Genomic DNA, 24958 nt, shown 5'->3' with positions numbered 1-24958 from the left:
TAGAAGCTTGTTTGACGTGTATGAAGCGCCTCCAGATGGTTCATGTATCCCTACCAAAGAGGAACTTATCCCATCAAGAGGGGAGCTATCCCATCCAAAGAGGGGCTTATCCCATTGATGGTGGACCTGAATAACTTCCTCTAGAGTACTATAAATACAGGCATTGGGCCAGAGGGAGGGGAGGTTGAAAGCTGAACATTCCTAAGGGTAGATACTGCTGGAATTAGGACTTCCTTGTAGAAGCTTGTGAGGAGAGATTACCATCTTTGCTTGTTTCCATTGGGAGGTGGGTGAGCTGATCAGAGTAAGGGAGAACTCTTGTGGACCCTGGGAGGAGCTTGCACAACACCAAGGCTCAGGTTGTAATGGTTCCTTTTGTTACCTTTTAATACAAATTAGTCCATTCTTCTCAACAATTTGTTATTTATGAGTTGTTTCATATACTCCTTGGTCTATATGTTAAATATGTTTTATTTTATGTGATATTCAGGTGCTATTTAATCGTTTGATTGTTAGTGAATGCAGGTTTCGAAGGGAAGGAGGAGCTCATCCGGATCAACGAAGCTGGACTACTACAACAGCGTTGGATTACAGGTAGGATCTAAACACTTGATTTCTCATATTGTAAAAGCATATTTAGGAAAGGATCGCTCTTATTTTTCTTGTTTGTCATTAGAAAGTCTTAGGCTTCTAGGAAGGTCGGTTGTGTCCGCACTAACGACTCTTTCCGTGTGACAAAATGGCGACCATACTGGGGATTCCATGAATGTGTTTGAGTTCTTTTTGATTTGATATTTTGGTCTGAGAAAAATCGCTTGTTTTCTGATTTTTAGCTGTCTAACTGTGTATTTGGGTGGGTTAGCTTAGAGTCAATTTAGATTTTTATTTTTCTTAGCTTTGCCAGCAGTACGCAGTCTCTGAGTTTGACACAGTGCGTACTTGTATGCACTGCGTCTTTGTGCACAGGGCGTCCCCGCGCCTGTGTCAACAGATCACTTGCGTACCCCTGTCACATTTGAGAAAATTTCATTTTTCCTCTTTTTGCTCTTTAGATTTTGTTTTTACTGCCCAGATCCATTAGTTTACTGTCAGAGATCTTCACCTGAACTTGTCTCGTTAGTGTCGAGGGTTTTGGTGGAATTCATAGGGATTTTGCCTTAGGGTTTGAATTTTAACTGGTCCTGTAGTGACTTTGGCATTAGAGGTTGTCAAACTTTGGATCTCCTTGGTTTTGTTCAGTCCTCTTAGGAGTCGGGCCTATCATAGAAGTCAGCCTTGTGAGAGACCTACCTTTGTATCTTCTCTTTGCGAATCTCGAAAAGTTTCTTTGTTAAAACCTTGAATTTCATTCTTGAGAAAAAAGAACAAAAAGATTTCGATTTTGTTTTTTGATTAGTTTATGATTCTGCATAAACTGATCCTTAGTTGCATTTTGACTGAGTAAAACATCCGGGAATTATCCTAGTAGGCTTTTGTCCTCATTATTTTTTTTGCTTTTAGGTAAATTTACTTTTGATTTGCTTTTGAGTGAATTTGATTTGATTGTCTTAGATTTGTTAAATTTCATTTGAGAAATTGTTTTTACATGCTTTATTAATATAGAAAAAAAAACACAAAAATTCTTTTGGAAAAAGTTTGCTTTGGTAGCATTTGTAGACTTTTGGGAGAAAAAGGAAATTTCGTAGAGTAATTAGTGGTCATGAGTTATATGTTTTGAAAAGATAAAGAGAATTGTTTCTTTGATTGTCTTTACTAAGAAAGTTGTTTTCTATAAAATTTGCATTTTCCAACTCTCTTAGTTAGGAGATTCATTGAAAAAGAAAAGTAGTGTAAATCATCTTAGGTGCATCTTTGTAGTGGTTGCGAGTCGAGTCTACACACCACCAGTTTCATCTCCACTACCTTTTGTCTTTAAGAAAAACCATAAAATTAACGCTTAAAGTAAAATCAACTTAGTAACTTTTATTTACTAGGGCTCAGAAACACCAATTTAGATCAGGCTAGTGTCTTGGAGTAGGAGAGTAATTAACTCTCCAAGACAACAAAACCAAACAAGTAGCTTATCTTGTGATAGAATAAATCCAATTGTTTCATTTGTACTCTGGGAAAGCTCCTCTTAAAGGAGAAGCACGAGCTTGTGTCCGAACCAGTGAGGGGATCAATCCTCCCTCGTTGGGAACGACGCCAGACACGCACGTATTACAAACGGTAAACCTCGGATTAACCATTGTCGAGGAGCCAGGGGTCACTTGTTGGTAAACCTTGGATTATTGTCAAGGAGCCGGCAAGGGGATTGATTTTGATACTCTGCCCTTGCGTGATGTCGGAGTGTAGACTGTTCCCCCAGGTGCATTTGTTGCGGTTGGTAACCTTAGTGACCATTATCTTTAGGATTCTACCGAGGTGACGGTGGAGGGAAGATCCCACTGTACCTGGAGCAGACGTCGGCTAGACTCACTTGGATTTTCCGGGGGGTTCACTTCACTCGAGACGGTTAAAGTGGAGGAACTTGTGCCGGTCTATTCATTAAGCAGGTTGCCGGGGTAACTGTTCCACCCGCCACTTCTGTACTGAATCCGGCGATGTTGGGTTTCATCTCCAACTAGCGTTTTCGGTCTGGAAGGCTACTGTTTGTGCTTGGTTTGACGCCCTAGATTATTTAGGCGTGTGATTCAAATTTGTTTGGTTCTTTAGAGACTTTAGGTGGTTTGCTTTGAGATTTTACTGTTTGCGTGTGCAGTAGTTAAAAGTTTTTAACTGTGGCGGAATTACCGAGACAGTCCCGTCGACTTCAGGGCAAGTCTCCTGAGGTTGTTGCTGTGGCCGAATTGTTGAGGAAATCCCGTAGACTTCGGGGTGAACCTCCTCAAGACGTCCCGAGTCATTACAAAGGTTTGAAAGTCCTTGTAACTCTTCCTAGTGGAAGTAGAGTAGGTTCACCTGAAGAAGGAGAGTCTTCGTTGGTAGTCCATCAGGGTTACCAAAGTCTAGAAACAGGTTATAATCCTGAAAGAGTTGCAATTTCCGAGCTTACTGGTAGTTTTTCATCTACTAGTGATATAGGCGAAGAACCTAAAGTATCTGAACCTGTTACTCCAACTTCTAGTGTACCAGATTCACTGAGGGTAGAAAGAGTCATCACCGAAAATCTCCCTACTGGTTTGATAGCTATTGAAGAACTTGCTCCAGAGGAAGAATTAGGCGTATCTATCCTTGAAGATCAACCTACTATTGATTTAAGGGAGCGTGAATCTATCTTTTACAGTCCTCCTAGAAGTATTACTTGGTACCTTTCGTTAACCAATTATTTAGACAACTCAGGGATAGGTTTTTCTCCACCTCGTACTCCTTTTCCACTTGGAGGTATTTATACTCCTGTAAATATGTCTGGTCAATCGTCCGTGTTCACTCAATCTCCTGAATCTTTCTTGCACGGCGGTCCTTCTGTTCCCGCCGGGTATCAGTCACTTTCTGGTACCTTTGCGGGGGCATCTCCTCAACCCATTGATCATGGGTTATTAGCTGGAAACAATGGTAATAAACCGTTGGGTATAGGTGACATTTACATGATGTCAGGTTCAGTTCCCGTTTCTCAACCTCAAGGTGGCCAATTACCGCCTGGGGGGCAGCCTCAGTTAACGCCTGGGGGGCAACCTCAAGGTACGCAAATCGTGTCTGGGGGGCAACCTCAAGGCCAGTATGTACCCATAGTACAATACATGCCTCAAGGTCAACCCCAGCCTCAATATGTACCCCAGGGTCAACCTCAGTATCAATATCAACCTCAAGGGTATCAACCTCAAGGGTATCAACCTCAAGGTTATCAACCTCAAGGTCAAGGTCAACCCCAGTATCAGTATTTACCCCAAGGTTATCAACCTCAAGGTCAATACTCGAGTCAAGGTTATCAACCACCTCAAGGTCAGTCATATGTTCAAGGTATGGGAACTGTACCTTTCAGTTATAAATCCTATCCTCAATCCGGTTATGGATCTCAGTATCCTCAACCCGTTACGGGTCAATAACCCGGAATGATAGTGTAGGATCCATCACAAGGTCAACAGGTGTTGCAGCCAAGTATACAGTTGTTACCTCAAACTGGACAACCCGTAGTTTCTGGTTCACCCCAGCAACCGCAACCTGTCCAGTCAAATGTTCAAACTTCTGTAACTTCGGTAGTTACTCAGTCGTCAATTGCACCTACTACTCCATCTCAAACGACTGCTGCAACTACCGCAACATCTACCGCACTTACTTCTGGAGTATCGACAGCTCCGGTTTCTACTGTCTCTGCAACCACTCCTCAGACATCTTTACCGTTGTCCGGATCTATGATTCAAACCACGGTCCAGATGCCTGTAGGGCAGCCTGGTTTAAGTACTGTTGTAACAAGTCAACCTCAATTTACCTATCAACAGTTCAGGGACAGTACCAATTCGGTCCTGCTGTCCAACAACCGGTTTACCAGTATCAACCGTATCCTGGGTACACTTATCAACAACCTCAACAACCCCAGTACGGTCCGGTTAATCCTCGTTTTCCAGGAGGATATAATATCCCGAATGCGATTCCTGTTCCAAGTTATCATGGATATCCTCCTCCTGGGACTGGTCTTGTGACCCAGAGTTTTAGAGATCCTAACCGGCAATTACTGTTTATCGCAACTTTGGATTTACCCGACTTGACGCGCCTAACGAACGATCCAATTCAATATCTTCCGTTCTGGCCGCCAATGCCAAATAAGTTGCCCAGTGATATACCCAAGTTCGAAGGTTAGTCTGGAGAGGATCCGTCCAATCACGTGATGACTTACCACCTCTGGTGTGCTTCAAATTCTATCTCGGATGATTCGATCCGCTTACGTCTTTTCCAGCGTACGCTCATTGGTCTCGCGGCCAAGTGGTACATTGAGTTACCACGGGCCTCTTTTTACAATTTTAGCCAGTTAGCTACCTCGTTCCTAACTCATTTTCAGTTGCCGGTCAGATACGATAACGACACGGAGCTATTAACTTCATTAAAACAGTCGACCTCCACTTATATTTCCAATCATATCCATGAATGGAGACGTCGACGACGATTAGTGAAAGTTTTTATCCCGGACCAAATCTTAGCTGAATGGTTTGTAAAATCATTATTACCGAAGATTACTGAAGATGTAGCTAAGGCCGGAGTAGTTACTGAGGAGCAAGTCATTGCTCAAGCCCAGTACCTTGACTTAGTTTACACTCAGTCGGGTACGTTGCATGAGAAGATCCCAGATCTTCCTAAGTCGAATCAAATCGCTGCTGCTCCTTCGGGGTCTCATGCTGCTGATGGCATGATTGGTACGGTGAATATTAAAAGTAAGAAGAAATCCTCAAAGAATTCTTCTCCAATAATAACCTTACCAGACTCCCCGACAGGAGAGTCTTCTCCTGAAATTACCGCCAACATTCACGCTGTAGAGTCACCTACGGCTAAATCAAAAAACGGTGGTAAGAAGAAAGGCAAGAAGAAAGAAAAAGCAGACAAGGCTCCAAAGGAGAAAAAAGAGAAGTCGGAATCTAACGACAAAAAGCGCAAACCTCGCTATCCTTGTTTAATTTGTGAAGAAGATCATTTCACAAGAGATTGCCCTCATCGGGCAGAGGTTGTGAAAATCGTTAAAGGTTCCCCAACTCCTGCTGTTTTGAAAGATCCATTTCCAAAGCAGGAGAGTAAAATGATAGGTTCTTCCTCGAGTGCCAGTGAAGAACCCATATTGATGATGTCTCATGTACGGATTGTGACTCGATCGCAAGATTATGGTAGTAAGAATCCTGTTGATGGCAAAGAAGCAGAATCTTCTCATTCTAATCCATCAACCTCAGCTCCCGGTTCCGATCCACTACAGATCGAGAAACCTAACCCAGACTTGGTAATCAAACTGCCCGCCAAGGGTATACTTCGAAAGTCTGCTTTCAATCCACATGCGAGAGCAGCTCAGAATTATAACATTGTTGAGGATTTAGCTGTTTCACCCTCAGCAATGTCGGCTTTGGAAGTGCTGCAATCATGCCCAGCACAACGAAAATTACTCTTGTCGGCTATAGGAGCTGTTGATATTCGGAACCCGAACCTGATAATCTTTGATCTAGAAAATAGTACACCACGTCTCCCTCATCAGATGGCTTTCCAGATTCCAGTGATAGTCAAAAACAGGCCTATTCATCGGACTGTAATTGATGAAGGAGTTTCTACGTGTATTATGTCGATTCAGTGTTGGAGATCGCTTGGTTCTCCTTCACTGAACCAATCCCCGACGATTCTTAAGGCCTTTGATGGCCGTGGGTTCCATCCATTTGGCATTCTACAGGATTTGCCTATAGGGGTTGAAGGAAAAACTGTTAGTTTGGATGTGGAGGTGGTTGATGCCCCTCTAGACTACAACCTTCTTTTGGGTCGCAGTTGGTCTTACGCTATGACAGCGGTCGTGTCATCGGTCTTCAGAGTTATAAAGTTTCCACACAATGGTAAGATCGTGACGATAGACTAGCTGGCTTACTTTTCATCCGACCCAGCCTCTTCAGAGAGTATCCAGCATGTTGGTAAAACAACTATCCCTTACAAGGATGTTGGTGTAGGATTAGTTAAAGATTCTGGTTTACTGGGAACTTTTCCTTTTCCTTCGATCAATGCAGACCCTTCATTCGCATCCATTCATATGATTACTTCAGACACTATTATTTACGATGATCCTTGGATTGTCCCATCTGAATCTGAGATAGACTCATTCGGTGATGCCATGCCTTTGAGTCCATATGAAATTGCTTATGAAGTCGTGCAGTCTTTTACCGACTCGCGTTCAACCCAAATTGACCAAATGAATGTGGTCCGTGAGGAATCACTTTTCACATCAACCTCAGAACGGATAACGTTTCCTGAAGTCGTGTCATCTGACGAACAACTTCGCGAAATCCTAAGTGTAGACGATCTACCATGGGAAGATCTTCATCATAGATCTTCATTTTTACCTGAGGGTGATGACTTTGAAAATGATTTTTCATCAATTTTTACAGCTGAATATGTCAAGGACGCTCAGAATCCCATGAAACATCCTGATTCAGAGTTGAATTTGGGAAACATTTCCCAAACTATTGCCATTGACATCTCAGTTAAAACCGGAGTTATTGAAAACATTCATATAGGTGCCTCGTGTACAGATAACGAAATTCAAACATACAAGGTCCTATTTCAAGAATTCCGCGACGTGTTTGCCTGGTCCTATGAGGAAATGCCAGGAATTGATCCCTCCATTGTTGTTCATGAAATCAAGACCTACCCGGACGCTAAACCCGTTCGGCAACGTCTGCGACAGATACACCCTAGGAAAGCGGCTGCGATTAAAGTAGAAGTCGAAAAGCTGTTGAAAGCAGGTTTCATTTATCTGATCCCGTTAACGGATTGGGTATCGAATATTGTTCCGGTTAACAAGAAGCAAGGAACAATAAGAATATGCATCGACTATAGGGATATAAATCGTGCTTGTCCAAAAGACAACTATCCCATGCCCTATATCGATCAAATAATTGATGATTGTGCCGGCAGTGAAATATTTTCCTTTATGGACGGTTTTTTCGGTTACAACCAAATCAATATTCTACCTGCCGATCAACCAAAAACGGCTTTCATTTGTCCTTGGGGGACATTTTCTTACTGCAAATTACCTTTTGGACTTAAGAATGCCGGAGCCACTTTCCAACGGGCAATGTCTTACGCGTTTCACGACATCAAACACATTGTGCAACCGTATCTCGATGATTTGCCTGCTCATTCTTTACATCGAGCTGATCACCTCGTATACTTACGCGCTATTTTTATGAGGTGTCGACATTATCGAATTCAGTTGAACCCACACAAATGTGTCTTCTGCATAGAAGTGGGACGATTTCTAGGATTTGTCGTTTCAAAAGCCGGTATCCGTGTCGATCCCTCGAAGGTCGAAGCCATCATCAAATTGCCTCCTCCTTCGAGTTTGCGCCAACTCCAAAGTTTGCAGGGGAAAGCAAACTTTTTACGTCGATTCATTCCTAACTACGCCGAGGTTACCAAGGGTTTCACCCGGTTGTTGAAACTAAACGCTCATTTTTCTTGGGATGAGATAGCTCAGAAATCTTTTGATGCACTTAAGCACGCGTTGACCCATGCACCGTTGCTGCATCCCCCCAACTACAACCAGGACTACTTTTTGTATCTCGCCGCCTCCCACTCCACCATTGGAATGGTCTTAGTTCAGGAAGACGAATTTGGAACGGAACATGTGATATATTATCTTAGTAGGACGTTAAATCCCACTGAGCTAAAATATTCGCATGTGGAGAAATTGGCCCTGGCAGCTGTTCAGGATGTCCAGCGATTTCGTCACTACATTCTTCTCCGTAAAACTACAGTGATTTCGGATTGCAACCCTATGATCTATATTTTGACTAAACAATTGCTAGGGGGCAAGTACTCCAAATGGTTCGTTATCCTGCAGGAGTTCGCTTTGGAATTCGAGAAGTCCAAGTCTAAGAAATCCTTAGTTTTTGCGGAATTGATGTGTGACTTCCCGCGTGCTGACACGGAAACTGTGGCAGAGGAACCCATTGTGGACGAATCTCTGTTTCTTATCAGCACTTTAGATCCGTGGTATGGGGATATAATCGTCTATCTCCAAACCCAATCCTTTAGGCCCGAAGCTTCAAAGTCGGAACGCCGGAAAATTCGATTCCAGTCCCAACAGTACAGAATTATTGGAGATACTCTTTATCGTCGTGGGGCAGACTTGGTTTTTCGTCGTTGCTTAACTCATGAAGAGGCAGAAAGGGTTCTGAATGACTATCATTCTGGAGCATGTGGTGGTCATATGTCTGGGTATGCCACAGCTCAGAAGGTGTTGCGTGCTGGCTATTTCTGGCCGTTCATGTTTAAAGATTGTATCATTGCGGTCCGGAAATGCCACAACTGTCAAGTTTTTGATCGCAAGATGCGCGCACCACCTGCTCCTCTCCACCCTATAATTGCCGTTGGTCCTTTTGCTAAATGGGGTATCGATTTTATTACATGTAACCCTCACTCGGCCGGGGGGCATGCATATATCATCCTTGCGGTTGATTATTTTACTAAGTGGGCCGAGGCGATGCCTACATTCGAGGCAAGTGGCAAGACAGCAGCGATTTTCGTATTCAATCATATTATTGCTAGGTTTGGTGTCCCACAAGCGATAATCACTGACCATGGACGCCATTTTTGAAACATTATGATGACAGAACTTACAAGCCAGCTTGGTTTACGCCATGATAGTTCTACTCCTTATTATCCTCAAGCAAACGGTTTGGTTGAATCCATCAACAAAGTTCTAGTTATCATGATCCGACGAATCATTGGTATTCATCGGTCGAATTGGCATAACATTTTATTTTCAGCGCTTTGGGCGTACCGAACCTCAGTAAAAACATCAACAGGGTTCACTCCTTTCCAACTAGTTTATGGTTTGGAAGCAGTGTTGCCCATTGAATGCGAAATCCCATCACTTCAAATGGCTATCGAATTACTCCCAGCTACTTCCGAAGAGGAGAAGCGTCTATTATACTTAGCTAAATTAGATGAGACTCGACGTGAAGCTGCTTTAGCAATCGAGACTCACGCAAAAAGAATGAAAGCTCAGTATGATCGTAACGTGACCCCTCGTAATTTTTCGGAAGGAGACCTAGTGCTATTATATGATCAAGCTAACGATAAATTAGGTGCTGGAAAATTCGTTCCTATGTGGCATGGGCCCTACATTGTCAAACGAAAACTAGCAAAAGGGGCCTATGAGCTGGTAGATTTTGATGGGGACTCTTTGGGTAAGCCCAGAAATGGACTTTACCTAAAGAGGTATTATGCTTAAATGGTGGGTATGGAGATTCAGTTAGTTTAGTTAGGTTAATTTTTCTTTCTAGCTGGTATGTTTACTTAGTTTAGACTGTGTGCTTAGTTTAGAGAGTGTGTTTTTTGTCGTTATTCTGGCTTATCTTGGTTTTACTCTTGATATTGCAGATGTCGACGCCTCTCCAAACGTACATTGGATTTGTTGATGGTGCTTGTCGTAGTACACGGAATATCTCTTCCGCAGCTTGGGTTATCTATTCACCCTCTGACGAGTTAGTTTCTATGCATGGGGTGAGCCTCGGTCAAACAACAAACAACATTGCAGAATACAGTGCAGTGATTGAACTATTATCTGAATCTATTTCATTTGGGATTCGGAGTTTGATAGTGAGGTTAGATTCTGAACTCGTTGTATTACAGCTTAATAGAGTCTATGCCATTAGAAATCCGGTGTTATTAAGATTGTTTTTGAGGGTGCGTCTCTTGGAACGTGAATTTGATTACATTGAATATCAGCATATTCCAAGGTCTTTAAATACATTAGCAGATGCAATGGCGTCTCGAATGTTAAATAGACATTTGTAACAATCATAAATGTAAATTTATAAACATTTCATCACACATGTTTAACAAAATAAGCCAGTAATAATGATATATATAGATAGGAGTGTGTCAAAAATATACATCGTCTTCGATCATAGGTTGAAAAACACCTTATGATCGGCAAAAATGATAAGTACAAAAAACCAAAAATGTCACATGTGTCTACAAAAGTGACTAACCAATCACTGGTGGTGCTCTCTATACGAGACCACTGCCCGCGCTACCCTACACAGGAATCTCCTGAAAGGTCCTGGGACTGCGACCACATAGCGCTGAAGTTGGATAGGAATGTCGTCTATAGTCGTCTCTGGTATACCCGCCGTCAGACGCTCTAGATCCTGTTCCAGCTCAGCTAAGGTCTTTGCGGCCGCATCTTGTGGGGCTGGTGCTGGTGCAGCTGGTACTCTTCTCTCAAAAGCCCGGAGATTGGCCGGACGCCGTGGGCCTACATCTGCATTTTGAAAATTTGTCACTGTCAGTTTTGAGACGATATATAAAAAACAAAAAAAAATAGATAATTTAAAAACTTGTGAAAAATGAAGTACCTCTGTCGTCCCATTGTTCTCCCTGTGGAAGAACCATGTCCGCATCATTGCGAAAATCCATTCTGGCATAAGGAAAATCCTGGATCGCAAAGACCTGGCCCTCCAGCCAGTGAAAGTAACCATCAGGAAATCGAACAACTGCTGCTCCCTCATCAGGATGCCGGGCCATTACCGTAACCCATCTCGTCAACTTAGGCTCCCGAGGAGGCCCAATTGGAACTGTAAGATGCTGGGGGATCAGCGTTGGAACTCTCTCTAGGGCAAAGCTCACAACTAAAGGCCCATATCCAAAGGTCTTCAGTTGTCCGTTCTTTGCCCTGGTTAGTTGGCCCTTCATATTGGCCAACACAGCATCGCACCAGTTGAAAATGGTGCCTTGGAAGCAATCTATAGCCATCCGCATTTGGGAACCAGTGGCTATGTGCAAAGCGGCAGCGCCGCAAAGTCTGGTAACTGTAAAGGCAATTACCATAAGTTCAAGTCGGGATATGTATTTGATTTCTATCCCCTTATCCTGGTTTTGATTGTTGCACCACTCTAGCCGGAGACTAGCAAGGGATTGGCCACCCGGCCTAGTCCCGAATAGAGAAAGTTGCTCGCCCCTGTTAGGCAAGCCAGTGAAAAAGTATATGTCGGAGGGCTCTATCTCGAGCTGGTGCTCTCCGATGTAAAAACATTGATCCTGAATATTCCACCTTTCAACCAACCACTCTAAGAATGGCACCTGGGCCCTTATGCCAGGTATGGCCCAGTACTTGTAAAGACCGCATGCCTTTAAAGCATCAATGGAAGGTTGATGACCTATTGCGACCAAATCGACATCTTCGTGTTCTCTTTCATGCCAATCTAGCATGGTGGGCAATCTACACACCAAAAAACATTGATTAGAATTCATAAAATAAAAATTTGATGGTTGATTTTTGTGTTTGGGGTTTGAAAATCCGCTTTACGCGGAGTACGCACCTCGCGTTTAGAAAATAGAGCGGCGGTACGCAGCTGTTCTGAAGGTGGGCTGCGTACTCCGACCTTTTTCCCATATACGAAAAAGTCGGGGTACGCAGGTCACCTATGGCGCACCTGCGTCCCCCGAATAGCGGACCCTAAAACCCAAAACCCTCTAAAAAATCAAAGTAAGACTTGAAATGAAATTCTAAACGGATGAAATTGAAGAGGAGGATGTTGTGAAATACCTGAAAGAGACGGCACTCGATTCTGACGGTCGGATTCTCCGCAAAGTCCACGGGAAGTTTCTTGTCAAAAGCCCTTTTCTCAACCTCAACAGTAAAATGGTAAAAATGACATGGTAAAAAGTCTTTTTATAGGTTTTTTGGATGAATGAATGCTAAGTTTGTTTATTTTTTACCATGAAAAGATATTTTTCAATGTATTTTTGCCCATCTTAAACAGGTATGAGTAATGTGTTGTTTTTGTACAGGACAAAGGGGCTTTAGGGTAAAATCATCATTTTTCACGAACCAAGACATCAGAGTCATCTTTTAAGCCCTTTTCTGACTCCTAAAACATGAAAAGATTGTCGAGCGTTTCTTTTACACTCGTTAAAATGGAATTAAAAGACGGTCCCCTTATAGCTCTTTTCTGACCGTAAAAAACAGGAAAATATTGTCGGGTTTTTGTCGTTTCAAACTCGATACGGAAATAAAACGACATGCCTCTGATCGCTTTTTACTTTTCAGGTCAAAGGCATTAATCATGAAAGTACTCCTTGGTCGCAAGATCAAGCGGTTCTCTCAGGTATGATTTTATACTTTTTCGGGCTTGGGAGACACAAATTTACGAAAAAGTTCACCTTGGAGTCTTCTTTAGTTCTTTCAGACTCTCTAAAATTGAAAAACGCCGAGTTTCTCCTATACTGGACTCGTTAAAATTTCACAGTAAAGGACCTATTCGATTACAAACAGGAACGAACCACTCCTTCTTAGGGTCCAAATCTAAACTAAGTTGGACTCATCCGAAGGATGAGCTTATAATCAAGCATATGTTATCCTCCTCAAGCTTGTAAAAAATAAAGAGGTACTTGCCAGAAATGGTGGGGGAAAAGAGAGAAGAATGAACCTATTTGTCATCCTTTGTTACAGAAGAACCTTATCACCGCTCTTGAACACGACACTTTTCATTCACCTAGGTTGGGAAATCCTTTGCCTTAAAGTTGATCAAACCACTTTGAAAGTCTTCAACCGTTTCCGGGTATTAACTTTGGGTCAATCGTCACCAAGCCATCTGTCGTGCCGTTATGTGTTCAAGAGGTCTCTGCAAATAAACCATTCATATGCAAAATACTTGTCATCCATTTGACCATCCCTGAGTCAGTCCTTACAGCAACATTTCTTCAACTTGAACAATGATTTCGTGTTGTGGGCTTGCCTACAACGGGTCGCTTTCTATCGACATCAGCACATTATCTGGAAAGATGACTTAGAAATCGTCAGTACCTTGAAGTCTGCATGCATCAATGGCAGGTTTCTCGCCTTTAACGACAGTTTACATCATTGACTTTCGATCAAAGGGTTCCGTGACGTGTTCGACATCAACTCATTCATTCACATTTCATGGATTGTACTGGGTACTTTGAGAACCATTGACATCACTGGTGGTCTCTCTCACACTTGTTAACAGTTTACATCATCGACTGGTAATCAAGTGGTTTCTACCATGTTCGACATCAACTCATTTATTCGTATGGATAGAATCGTACTAATTCGGGAAGTAGAAATGAAGACCCTGGATCTAGTTTCCACCATCCAGGCTGCGAGGAGTTTTGTATTCATTATATAGTAGACTAATCATAAACAGATGGCTGTGTCCATACTGTGTCTACAAAAGTCTATGATTGTGATGTACTGCAAAATCATTCTTGTATCAGAGCAGTAGTTAGATTGTTAGTTAAAGTTTTCAATCTGAGTATGGGAATGCCTACCTCAGCGATGATATCACCTTATATATGTATTTTGTGTTGAATATTTGCAGGTTCCGACCGGGTCCTCCGCAAGATACTCCTTGAAATGATAAAGTACTTCACCCTTCCTAGATCATAAAAACCCTAATCTACTACAGGCTTCGCACTTTAGGGGGCAATCTGTTACACTAAAAAATGTCACCATGACTATTTGCAGTTAGTATGGCTCCATCCACTGTCATACTATCCTCCTTGGCAAGTCTCATGCCTCTGCTCTTCATGTCAAACCTCAAGAAAGAGAGAAAAGTCATTAAAAGTCAATTATCTCTGGTACGCAGTTTCTCTTAGCCTTACCTGCGTGTACGCAACCCAAGTTCACAATACCTGCGTACTTGTACGCTCTGTATGTAAAGGGGTGGGTGCGTACTCCTGTAAAGGTCAAAAGGCGCAAGTTTCACTCCAAAAAAGTTACTTGTGGTCATTTCTAGAGCCTTCTAGAAGCTTGTTTGACGTGTATGAAGCGCCTCCAGATGGTTCATGTATCCCTACCAAAGAGGAACTTATCCCATCAAGAGGGGAGCTATCCCATCCAAAGAGGGGCTTATCCCATTGATGGTGGACCTGAATAACTTCCTCTAGAGTACTATAAATACAGGCATTGGGCCAGAGGGAGGGGAGGTTGAAAGCTGAACATTCCTAAGGGTAGATGTTGCTGGAATTAGGACTTCCTTGTAGAAGCATGTGAGGAGAGATTACCATCTTTGCTTGTTTCCATTGGGAGGTGGGTGAGCTGATCAGAGTAAGGGAGAACTCTTGTGGACCCTGGGAGGAGCTTGCACAACACCAAGGCTCAGGTTGTAATGGTTCCTTTTGTTACCTTTTAATACAAATTAGTCCATTATTCTCAACAATTTGTTATTTATGAGTTGTTTCATATACTCCTTGGTCTATATGTTAAATATGTTTTATTTTATGTGATATTCAGGTGCTATTTAATCGTTTGATTGTTAGTGAATGCAGGTTTCGAAGGGAAGGAGGAGCTCATCCGGATCAACGAAGCTGGACTACTACAACAGCGTTGGATTACAGGTAGGATCTAAACACTTGATTTCTCATATTGTAAAAGCATATTTAGGGAAGGATTGCTCTTATTTGTCTTGTTTGTCATTAGAAAGTCTTAGGCTTCTAGGAAGGTCGGTTGTGTCCGCACTAACGACTCTTTCCGTGTGACAAATTAGTCGTTCATTGAAACAAATTCATATACTTTATTTCGTTCTCTAAACACTCGCAATTTACAAATACATATAGATTATCTGCTAAGTGACTATGATCTAATGCAATTTGACATCCTACGTTCACAAGAAAATATTTGAAACAACCAATCCTACTACAAAGACTTGAATCATTCAATTGTATATCAAATTATAGTAAACATGGTTTACTCATCTGTGTGAAAAAACAAATAAAGGTTTTGGAACATATGCACTTTGAAGAGAAAAATGTAGAAGCTACAATAGCAAATATGATTGTTCATGACATGCATATTGTAGTCCTCAATGTCTACGTCGCACCACATGCAACATTGAGCGATACATTGCACCTTCTTGCAAAAGCATTATGCAATATACATTCAAATCAAACAATAGTCATTGTCGGAGATTTCAACATCAATATGCTTGAAAGCAACAACAAAACAAACAAACTAAGATCATATATGTACAATTACAACCTTCATTTTCTTTTGGACACAAATAGCAATCCACAAATATCAATAATCGATCACATATGGTCAAATATAACTTGTAGCTATAAAAAATTTAGGTTAGATACATATTGGACAGACCATGATACTATTTGTCTCATAATTGAAGATAAAAATGCAAAAGAAACATAGTACAGATGAAACTAGCCTAATGGCTTTGCTAGTGAATTGTTACACCTACTTAGTCATGTCCTTTTTATACAGACAACACCAATAGTGAGTATCACTACCAATCATACTTTTACTTTGTTTCTAAAGAAGTTGTCAATTATTGCATTGTAGCTTTTCAACAATGTCACCAACAATACATAGGCTTCAGCAAAAAGAAAACCTTTACTTCTTCCAACACATATGAATAAGTTTTATTAGAAAACATCTAGTTCTTTTCACACATGAATTGCTTCTTTTTACACAGCAATTATGTTGTTTTGACTTGGACTTGTATTCCTTGCACAATTATATTGCTTTTTACATAGGATCAAAAGTACAAAGACATCTCACAAAAAAAAAACAAAGACATCCAGGTTCGTTTATTACATCTTACTTACTCGTTCTTTCCTACATATGTATACATATATGTATGTTTAATTGTTTCTATGCCTTTATTTCAAGATATATATGCATATATGTATTATGCCTATTTGTTCTTTCTATGTTTATCTGTCTTTTTATCATTTTTAAGGAACTTGGATATTTACATTATCTCTACAAATACATGTGCATAATTAGTCTCACATATCTGATAAATAAAATATAAACACACACACACACACACACACACATATTGACTCTTGTCATTGTTATAGATATGGATTCTTCATTAGTCTTACTTTGACCATTTGTTGCAGTCATATAAAACCTGAAATCCACTGGTTGACTATTGTTTATTTTGAGACTTCTGTGGTATATATGCCCAACTAGGCTTGTTCTCAAGTCCTTTATTTTCCCTGTTACAGATACCCTTATTTGCTCTACATTTTGACCAAGCACATTGAATTTGAATTTGGACATGGACAAAACTGATAAGTTTCTCTCCTAAATGTGCTTCACAGTTAATTGTGGGCAAATGCTGCAGTGGAACATTCCATGTAAAATTAAATTAAGAAAAACAATTAATGTCAACTCTATGATATAGTAGGTTAAAGGTTATATAAAATGTTGTAGTAAGGAGGAAATCAATTTATGATATTGTAATGTTGTTTTTATTAATAAAATTATAGACAATTAAGAAAAAAAAGAAGAATTAGAATAAATTGACTAAATTTAATTTATGATATTGTAATGTTGCTTTTGTTAATAAAATTATAGACAATTTCTTTGAAAAAAATTCACAATATCCCCATTACATTAAAATAAATTAAAATAATAATAATTCATATTCTTAATTATATAATATTTTAAAATTTCATATTTAAATTTAAGTAATAATCTTATAAACATTTAATATTTAAAACTTAATATTTACCAAACATATATAAACCTAAAATCTATATTTTAGATATCACATTAATATATTTCAAAATTTCATAATTATCCTACACCAATTTTATATATGCTTTATATATCATATTAAAAAATTAAATTTAAAATTATTAAAAATATATATTAAAAAATGTTATATAATTATTATGAGTTTGAAAATAAATATAAAATTTATTATTATATTATAAATGTTATTTTAATTAGCAAAAATATCTTTTCCAAAGCATCTTATCATAAGCACATATGGATTTAGATTTTGACAAGACATCTAGTATTTACATGCATAAATAGTACACATAAATCCATTAATACAAGTCTCATATTTAAGGCCATATTGACATCCATAGCGCCTTTTGTCAAGGGCTCTAAAGTTCAATTCAAAATCAACCTGTTGGTATAACATCCAATAAATGGATTGGTTTTAGGTTACGATGAGCTTAGTCATTTAAAAAATAAAAACAAAACAAAACATAGTTCTTAAGTTATAATTTTATTATTATTATCAATATTAATTCTTAATTAAAATATTGTTTTTATTATTATGAATATATTTTTAATTAAAATGTAGGTTTTATAGTGTAACATGAAACAAATTTGTGATAATATGAAATAAATGTGTTAGTAAGTAAATGAGCGAGTGTTAAGTATATGGAATAGTATGGTGGGACCAAAAAAATTACTTCCATATATAAAACATATGGAATAATTCATGTTTTCAAATGGCACTTCATTCATGCTTATGAGTGATAAGCACTCAATCCATCCACTGAATATGATGATGCTCCACACACCGAGTCTTCTTCATCTCTCACTAGATAACAGATCAAATCTTTCTATTCAATCTGGATGCCCATCAAGCTCCATTACTTCATTGATTCTGCTTTGTCATTTCCCGCATTCTGCATGTGCAGCTCTGTTTCCTTTCGTCCTCCCGGCTAAACACAGCAAATGAATGCTCTGCCATTCTAAATCTAACTCCCAACCTGTTCACCAACACCAACAGAATACCAACGAACTCACAAGCCAGATGCACAGCATACAGTGGGAGTTCGATTCCCTATTCCTTTGATTTCTCGAAAAAGAAATCCCCACAAAGATTTTCGGCCCCAAGGACGAAGAAACAATCCCAAAACAATATAAAAATCTGGGCATGGATAAAGAAAACTCAGAATCAGACCCCATTGATGCATTCTTCCAATCCTGCCTACGTTCCAATTTCAATTCGCACGGAAGAGGACCGCCTGAACGGAGTCAGGCAGGCGAGATACAGAATGAACCCTATGCTAGCTTAAACCCTATGGATGAAGTAGCAGATTTATTGCGGCCCATTATCAATATCGCCAAGAATCTTCCAGGGAACACCATGGTGGCTGATTTTCTGAACCCTTACATTGGAAGAATAAGTCACAGGGATTGCAATTTGTTGTTACAGTTGCTTGGAGAAGAGGGTTTATATTTGCAGGCTCTGTATCTTCTACAATGGATGCGATTGAAGGACCCATCTCTGGTTACCTCCACAACATATTCCCTCATTTTTCTGCTTCTCGGTAAAGTTGGAATGGTAGAAAAGTTTTGGGTACTGTACAGGAATATGCCACAAGGAAGAGAATTTCACTCTGTCCACGTTTATAATGCAATGATTACGGGTTTTTCACGGTGTGCCAGGTTAGAAGCCTCTCACAGTCTTTTTTCCTCTTTCTTTCCAGCTGAAATGAATAGTTAAGGCTCCTTTGATAGTCAGGTTAAAACATTTTATCATCTATGCAGGCGCAGTCTATCTTCAGCATATTCTATCTGCCCCCATACATCCTCATTTTGAAGCCTCTGCATTTCCATTGCTCCAAATTCCATCTATTGAAGTTGAGTTCAGTCCTTAGCTATCCTCTTCAAAAGCTTCTTCAAGTTGGTTTGCAGCAATTTTCCTATGATTTCTGCCAAACTCTTCCTGATAATAAGCTTTCTCTTTTATCTGCACCTTCTTACACTCATCCCCTTGATCTGCAGGGCCATTTTTTCTGGATTTAGAATTTTTTTTTTTTTTTTTCCTTTATAATGGTAGATTTCAAGACTATCACTTCTTTCTCATCCAACAATTCCAAAATATTTCCAAAATCTACTTATTGAACTTTAACTGGGGCAATGTAACCCATGGAACCTCTCAGGGTAGTGGATAGTGCAGCTCTTTCGGTTATTTGTGAATTAACCATCCTTGAAATTCCAAAATCACAAACGTGGGCTTTCATGTCTTTGTCAAGGAGAACATTGCTGGGTTTTAGATCGCAGTGAACAATTTTCCTTATCCCTGTTTCGATGTGCAAGTAAACAAGGGCTTGAGCAATGCCAGTAGCAATTTTGTACCTGGCTTCCCATGTGAGTTGACAAATTTGATCAGAACGATGAAGCTAGTTTTCTAGGCTTCTGTTGGGCATGAACTGGAGCACTAGAACCTTTGTTTTGAAATCTGAGAATAACCCAAGAAGTTTCACCAGGTTACGATGTCGAATCTTGCCAAGGATCTCGCTTTCGTTCACGAAACAGCGCAGGGATTTGTGGCAGGCCACTTGAAGAATTTTGATCGCAATCATTGTACCGTCGCTCAGAACTCCCCTATAGACTTTGCTTTTTGCACCTGTGTCGATGATAGCCGCTTCACTGAAACCATTGGTAGCATCTGACAGATCTGATAAAGTCGATTTTAAACCTTCTCCAAAAGACAGGATTTGGGGGTTCTCATACGCACATGAATGACAAACCCTAGTTCCGCAGAAACAGTAACAACACACCAGAAGCACGCAGAGGAGTATTTCCCCTGTTAACACACTTAAAATTATTGCCACGCCACTTAACTTTCGGCCATGCTCTTTAGCCTTAACTTCTACTTTATCTCCACCTCTGCTGCTCCAGTTGTTGGAACTTGAAAGAGGAAAACCATAGAGGTTCTTATTGCCCAAATACGAAGAATTAGTGAATGTATTGAACTGTCTGCCTGCACGCAACATAGTGATATCAGAAAAAGAATAAAATGTGTGAAATTATTACAGAAAGTATACATGTGATTGATACATTACCTTCTGGAATGGCACCAGATAAGTTATTGTAGGATACATTCAGGACTGACATATTGTTTATATTCGTCAATTCTCTGGGTATTTGCCCGTCCAGAATGTTCATAGATAAGTCCTGATATTCCAGTAGGGTTAAATTCCCAAGTCTTCGCGGGATATGGCCACTGTGTCTATTGGCTGAAAGGTTCAAATTTTTGAGACAATTCAGAAATCCTATTTCAGAAGGAATCTGCCCACTTAGCCGATTTCATGAAAGATCTAGAAAAGTTTGTGTTGAAAAGAAATAATCATAAAAAAATAGTGTTCCTTTAAAATTCAAAATGATTTTATCGTTCCACAGATCCTTTAGCACATGTTGCGTATTATTAGCTTTTTTTAGAGCTTGCAATGAACCAATCTTCGCTAGGATTTGGCCTATGAATTGATTGTTTGAGAAGTTCAGAAGTTGCAGGTTGTGGAGGTCCCAAAGCCAATTGGGTAAATTTCTCTCTAATTTATTATACGCCACAGTGAAAACGCATAAGTTCTTGTTCTACCCCCAGCTTTCCGGTCGGGTGCCAGTCAAGTTATTAAAACAGAAGCCAATCAGCACCACGCTGTTGCGATTGCTGAAAGCTAGAGCAGGGTGCACTCGAGTAAGGTTATTGGTAGCAATTGACAAGCTATGCAAGTGCATTAAGCGGCCAATTTCAGCTGGTAACTCTCACACCAACATATTTTTGTCTAGCCTCACATATTCCAGCATTGAACAATTTGCTAGAAAGGGTGGAACCACGCCAGATAATTGGTTAGCAGACATATCCAAGCATTTCAGGCGACTCAGATTAGCCAGAAATGAAGGTCTGTTGCATGTTATGTTGTTCCATTGAAGTTCCAGGATCTCAGGATTCTCAAGCATCCCTAGCTCAGAAGGCAACTCCGAGGAAATACTATTATTCCCCAGATTTAAATTCTCATGGCTTTTGAGTTGACCAAGCTGAGGAGCTATGCTTCCTCTTAGACGATTATTGTAAGCTAGAAAGGCTCGCAGGCTTTACAGCTGCCCCATTTTTGGAGGTATCCTACCAATGACTCATGAGATTATTAGAAAACAGGACCAATTGACACAACATTCTTAACTGCCCCAGTTCAAAGGGTATGCTTCCTGACAGCCTATTTTGAGACAAGTCCAGGACTTGCAACTTTTTTAGCTGACCCAACTCCTTGGGAATTGTCCCTGACAAATGATTTGTTGATAAATTGAGATGCAAAAGTTCTCCCAACTGACCCAATTCAGGAGGAATGCTTCCATTAAGCATTTTATTCTGAAGCCTCAGGACAGCCAACTTCGCTAATGAAGTTAGAGGCTGTAATGGTATGTTTCCATACATCTGGCTCTTACTAAGATCCAGGGTAGTCAAATTCCTCAGTTTAAAGATCTCAGAAGAAATTTTTCCAGTGAAATGCAGAGAGGTTAAGGTGGATGAAATACCTGACTTGGAAAAATTCTCCACCCAGAACGCCTGTAAGATTGGCCTCTGCTAGATAAAGTTTCTCAATTCTTGAAGTTGGTCCATGGCTGCACAAAACGCCTCTCCAGTTGCAGGCATTGGTTGAATTCCAGTCAGCCAAAACGCCATTTGGGTTATTCATGATCCTCCTCTTAAATGCCAACAATGCACTAATAACATCAGTATTCTCATCATCATGCATATTCTTGCCCGCATCTTCGTGCTAATTATTGCCCACATTTTTTCATTCTCAATACAATTTGACCAGTCCAGGGCTCATTCCTGTATTTACTATTGGTTGAGGTCAACTGCCTCATTTGTTGAAATTGTATTAGCCCTCTAGAAGATAAGTTGGCTTGCCCAACTGCCCTCCCAACTATTGAACGCAGCCCTTTCAGAGATATCTGCAACCATCCATATGTATTGACCAAATTCTTAATTTAATTAGCATCAGAAAACACATTCAAACTTGTTCAATTGTATCTTAGCCATCATAAAATATGGAAGTTAAAATCCAGTCTCAAATATCATTTTCTATCTTTTGATGGATGACTCAGTGACACCTACAATGGCAAAAGAATATGTCTCAATGATTGCACCCGCGATCAGATATTATAATTTTTTAGACTCAGCAACTTAGAAATTTGATAGTTGTTAATGTTCTGTTCTCACTATGTTCATTTATGGAATCTTTGTTTTTCAAACATGATTAGAATTTGATACTTAGCCGCTTTTAAATAGTTTTTTTACTTCTCTGCTTAGAATCACCAACCCAATCAAAATTAGAAAAATAAAAAAACAAATTAGTTCCATAGGTAATGCATATTACACCTAAGTAGTTACTTATAAAATGCACTACTTATGTTCATATACTTAATCCTGGTACTGATTTTGCATCTTCCTCATCTTGCAGCTCTATAGAACAAGCAACGATAGAGAAACAACAAGAAGCATCGCTTGCAACAAAATCAAACAAGTACATTTGAAACAAACTGTTATAGATTTCATTGTAACATTTAATTTATATTCATCAACATTATCCTTTAATTATAACTGTCTTTTGTCACATCAACATCATCCATACACAGATCCAAAGCATCATATTTAGTTCCAATTACAATTGAAGAACTAAACATTCGCAAAACTGGAAATTTGTTCAATGGAGATGTCATGGTTGTTTATAGTACGTACCTTGATAAAGTCCACAAGGCAAGACAAATACTACGTGAAGATTTGAAAGATGCTGAAGGAATCATGACAATCACATTGTCCATACCAACTGAGCTCATTGAACAACATCAAGAAAAACTATCACCAGGAAAAGCAATATCAATTACAAATTTTAAAATTCTGCCTAAAACAAATTATGACTGGTGAATCTGACTGGATTCTGCTATTAACTGAATCAATTACTGTAGTGAACATACCACCAATTTGCAACGATTATAAATTCATTGCAGATACAACAGTAAAACAGCTTGCAACAAATACAGAAACATATCTAATTGGAACAATTGCTGCAGTTGTCACAGCTGCACGGAAAATTGGTTTGCAATATACACTACAAATTAAAGATGGAAATTTGTTTGACAATAGAGAAATGGTACATCAATTACTTTGCAATCGTTCTATATTACTATTCTCATCCTGAATTTCATTGTTGTTTGAAATAACAAAAAATAACTTCTCTGTCTTGTATTACAGTTGCATCTATTTGAAACATTTGCACCACTCTACAATGAAGTTGAACAAGAATTGCAAAAAGGGAATTTTCCAATTATGCTATTCAAAAACATAACAAACAGGAAAGATGTCAAATAAAGAACCCTTCGAACAACGCAATCAACATTCATCAAAAATTTAGATGCAGCGGAAGCACGGAGAAAATTGAGCCCTCCAACAATCTTTGTAAGTACACATGAAACAATACTTCTACTTCTCCATATGCAATTGTTTTTTCATTTTTTTCCATTTTCACATATACTAATTATCCTCCCTTATCAACAGATAGAAGGAACATTGACAGCTGCAAGCATTTACTCTACGTCATTTGAACCACTTTGTGCTGAATGCAATTCACCAATACCACCCTCTACAATGATAGAGGACACAACAGTTAACTGTCTGAAGTGCAATAAAAAATCTTTGTTTTACTACTCACAGTGTCTTAATTGCATCATCAAGTCTAACAACAACACTAGCTTACAGTGTTGCATCAGAAACAAATTACTCTTGAAACAGTTGGTTCCCAACCTAGCAAAAATGTCCTTTAAAGATTATGTTTAAAAAAAACAAGCAACCATGTATATGCTACGAGATTTCAAAATACATGGTACATTTACAATCAATGAAGATAACGAGATCCAACATGTTGACAACAATGGCAGCCCAACCAAAGCTAGGTATTCTTCTAATTAATCTTCATCTTTCAACTACAAAGAACATATATGCAATTTAAATTATGTTATTCAAAATAGTCAAATTGTACTAATTTTTCCCTTCTCTTTGCAGCTCCAGTACTTCTGCACACATTAGCTACAAAGAGAACGCATGCTAATCAAAAAATCAGTCCAGGATATCTGCACAATTTTGCTGCAAGATGAAAGCATACAAATACACATATGAAAGCAAGGATTCTTTGAAATTTTGTATAAAAACAGTTACAGTCAATTGCAATGGAATCAAATGGTCTACCTTTTTTGAAATTTTGTATAAAAACATTGACACTGAATTGCAATGGAATCAAATAGTCTATCTTTTTCTGAATTTTTTTTATAAAAGCAATGACAGCGAATTGCAATGGAATCAAATGGTCTATCTTTCAATCATATATGTTATTTGTTTTAAATTTTAATAGCATTTGTCTTCAATTTGTGTTGGTATATCTTTCAATGGTCTATGCCCTTTGTTTAATAGCATTGGTCTTTGATTTATCTCATGTAATTCTGATGGAAAACTTTAATGCAAATGTAAACATAAAACATAATCCATAATCTCGAGCTGATTGCAGTTTTTCCATCACCTTGTCTGTTGGTGCTGCTACCTCATTTACATTCTTTCACTGTATTACAGTGGATATTCACCGTTACTATTGCCTTTTCTCATCTGTGCTAGCTTATTCTACTTAGTCGAGAGTCTTCACTCAAGTCACGTGTTTTCAGCTTTGAGTGATTTAATGGCAGCTATCATCTTTATTGTTCTATTATTGTCCATTATCAGAAGGG

General features: G+C 39.3%; 1 protein-coding gene and 2 pseudogenes across 1 annotated transcript; 1 reads left to right on the top strand and 2 right to left on the bottom strand.

The window, feature by feature from the left end:
- Positions 1 to 19296: 19296 nt before the first annotated feature.
- LOC149193929 (putative serine/threonine-protein kinase At1g01540) lies at positions 19297 to 20178 on the bottom strand (annotated as a pseudogene).
- Positions 20179 to 20184: 6 nt separating this feature from the next.
- Positions 20185 to 23783, top strand: LOC149193927 (uncharacterized). Its single transcript, XM_089404965.1, has 3 exons — positions 20185 to 23337; positions 23439 to 23642; positions 23742 to 23783. The coding sequence occupies exons 1-2, from the start codon at positions 23101 to 23103 to the stop codon at positions 23553 to 23555; spliced, it is 354 nt and encodes a 117-aa protein (XP_089261091.1). The 5' UTR covers positions 20185 to 23100; the 3' UTR covers positions 23556 to 23642; positions 23742 to 23783.
- LOC149193928 (uncharacterized) lies at positions 20186 to 21936 on the bottom strand (annotated as a pseudogene).
- Positions 23784 to 24958: the final 1175 nt, after the last annotated feature.

Source organism: Pinus tabuliformis, chromosome 2_2 (assembly GCF_031772625.1).
Source record: "Pinus tabuliformis cultivar Carrire ecotype Pingquan chromosome 2_2, CPIR1, whole genome shotgun sequence".
NCBI lineage: Eukaryota > Viridiplantae > Streptophyta > Pinopsida > Pinales > Pinaceae > Pinus > Pinus tabuliformis.
Note: the sequence above shows the minus strand (reverse complement) of the source record. Positions and strands in the feature narration are given on the sequence as shown.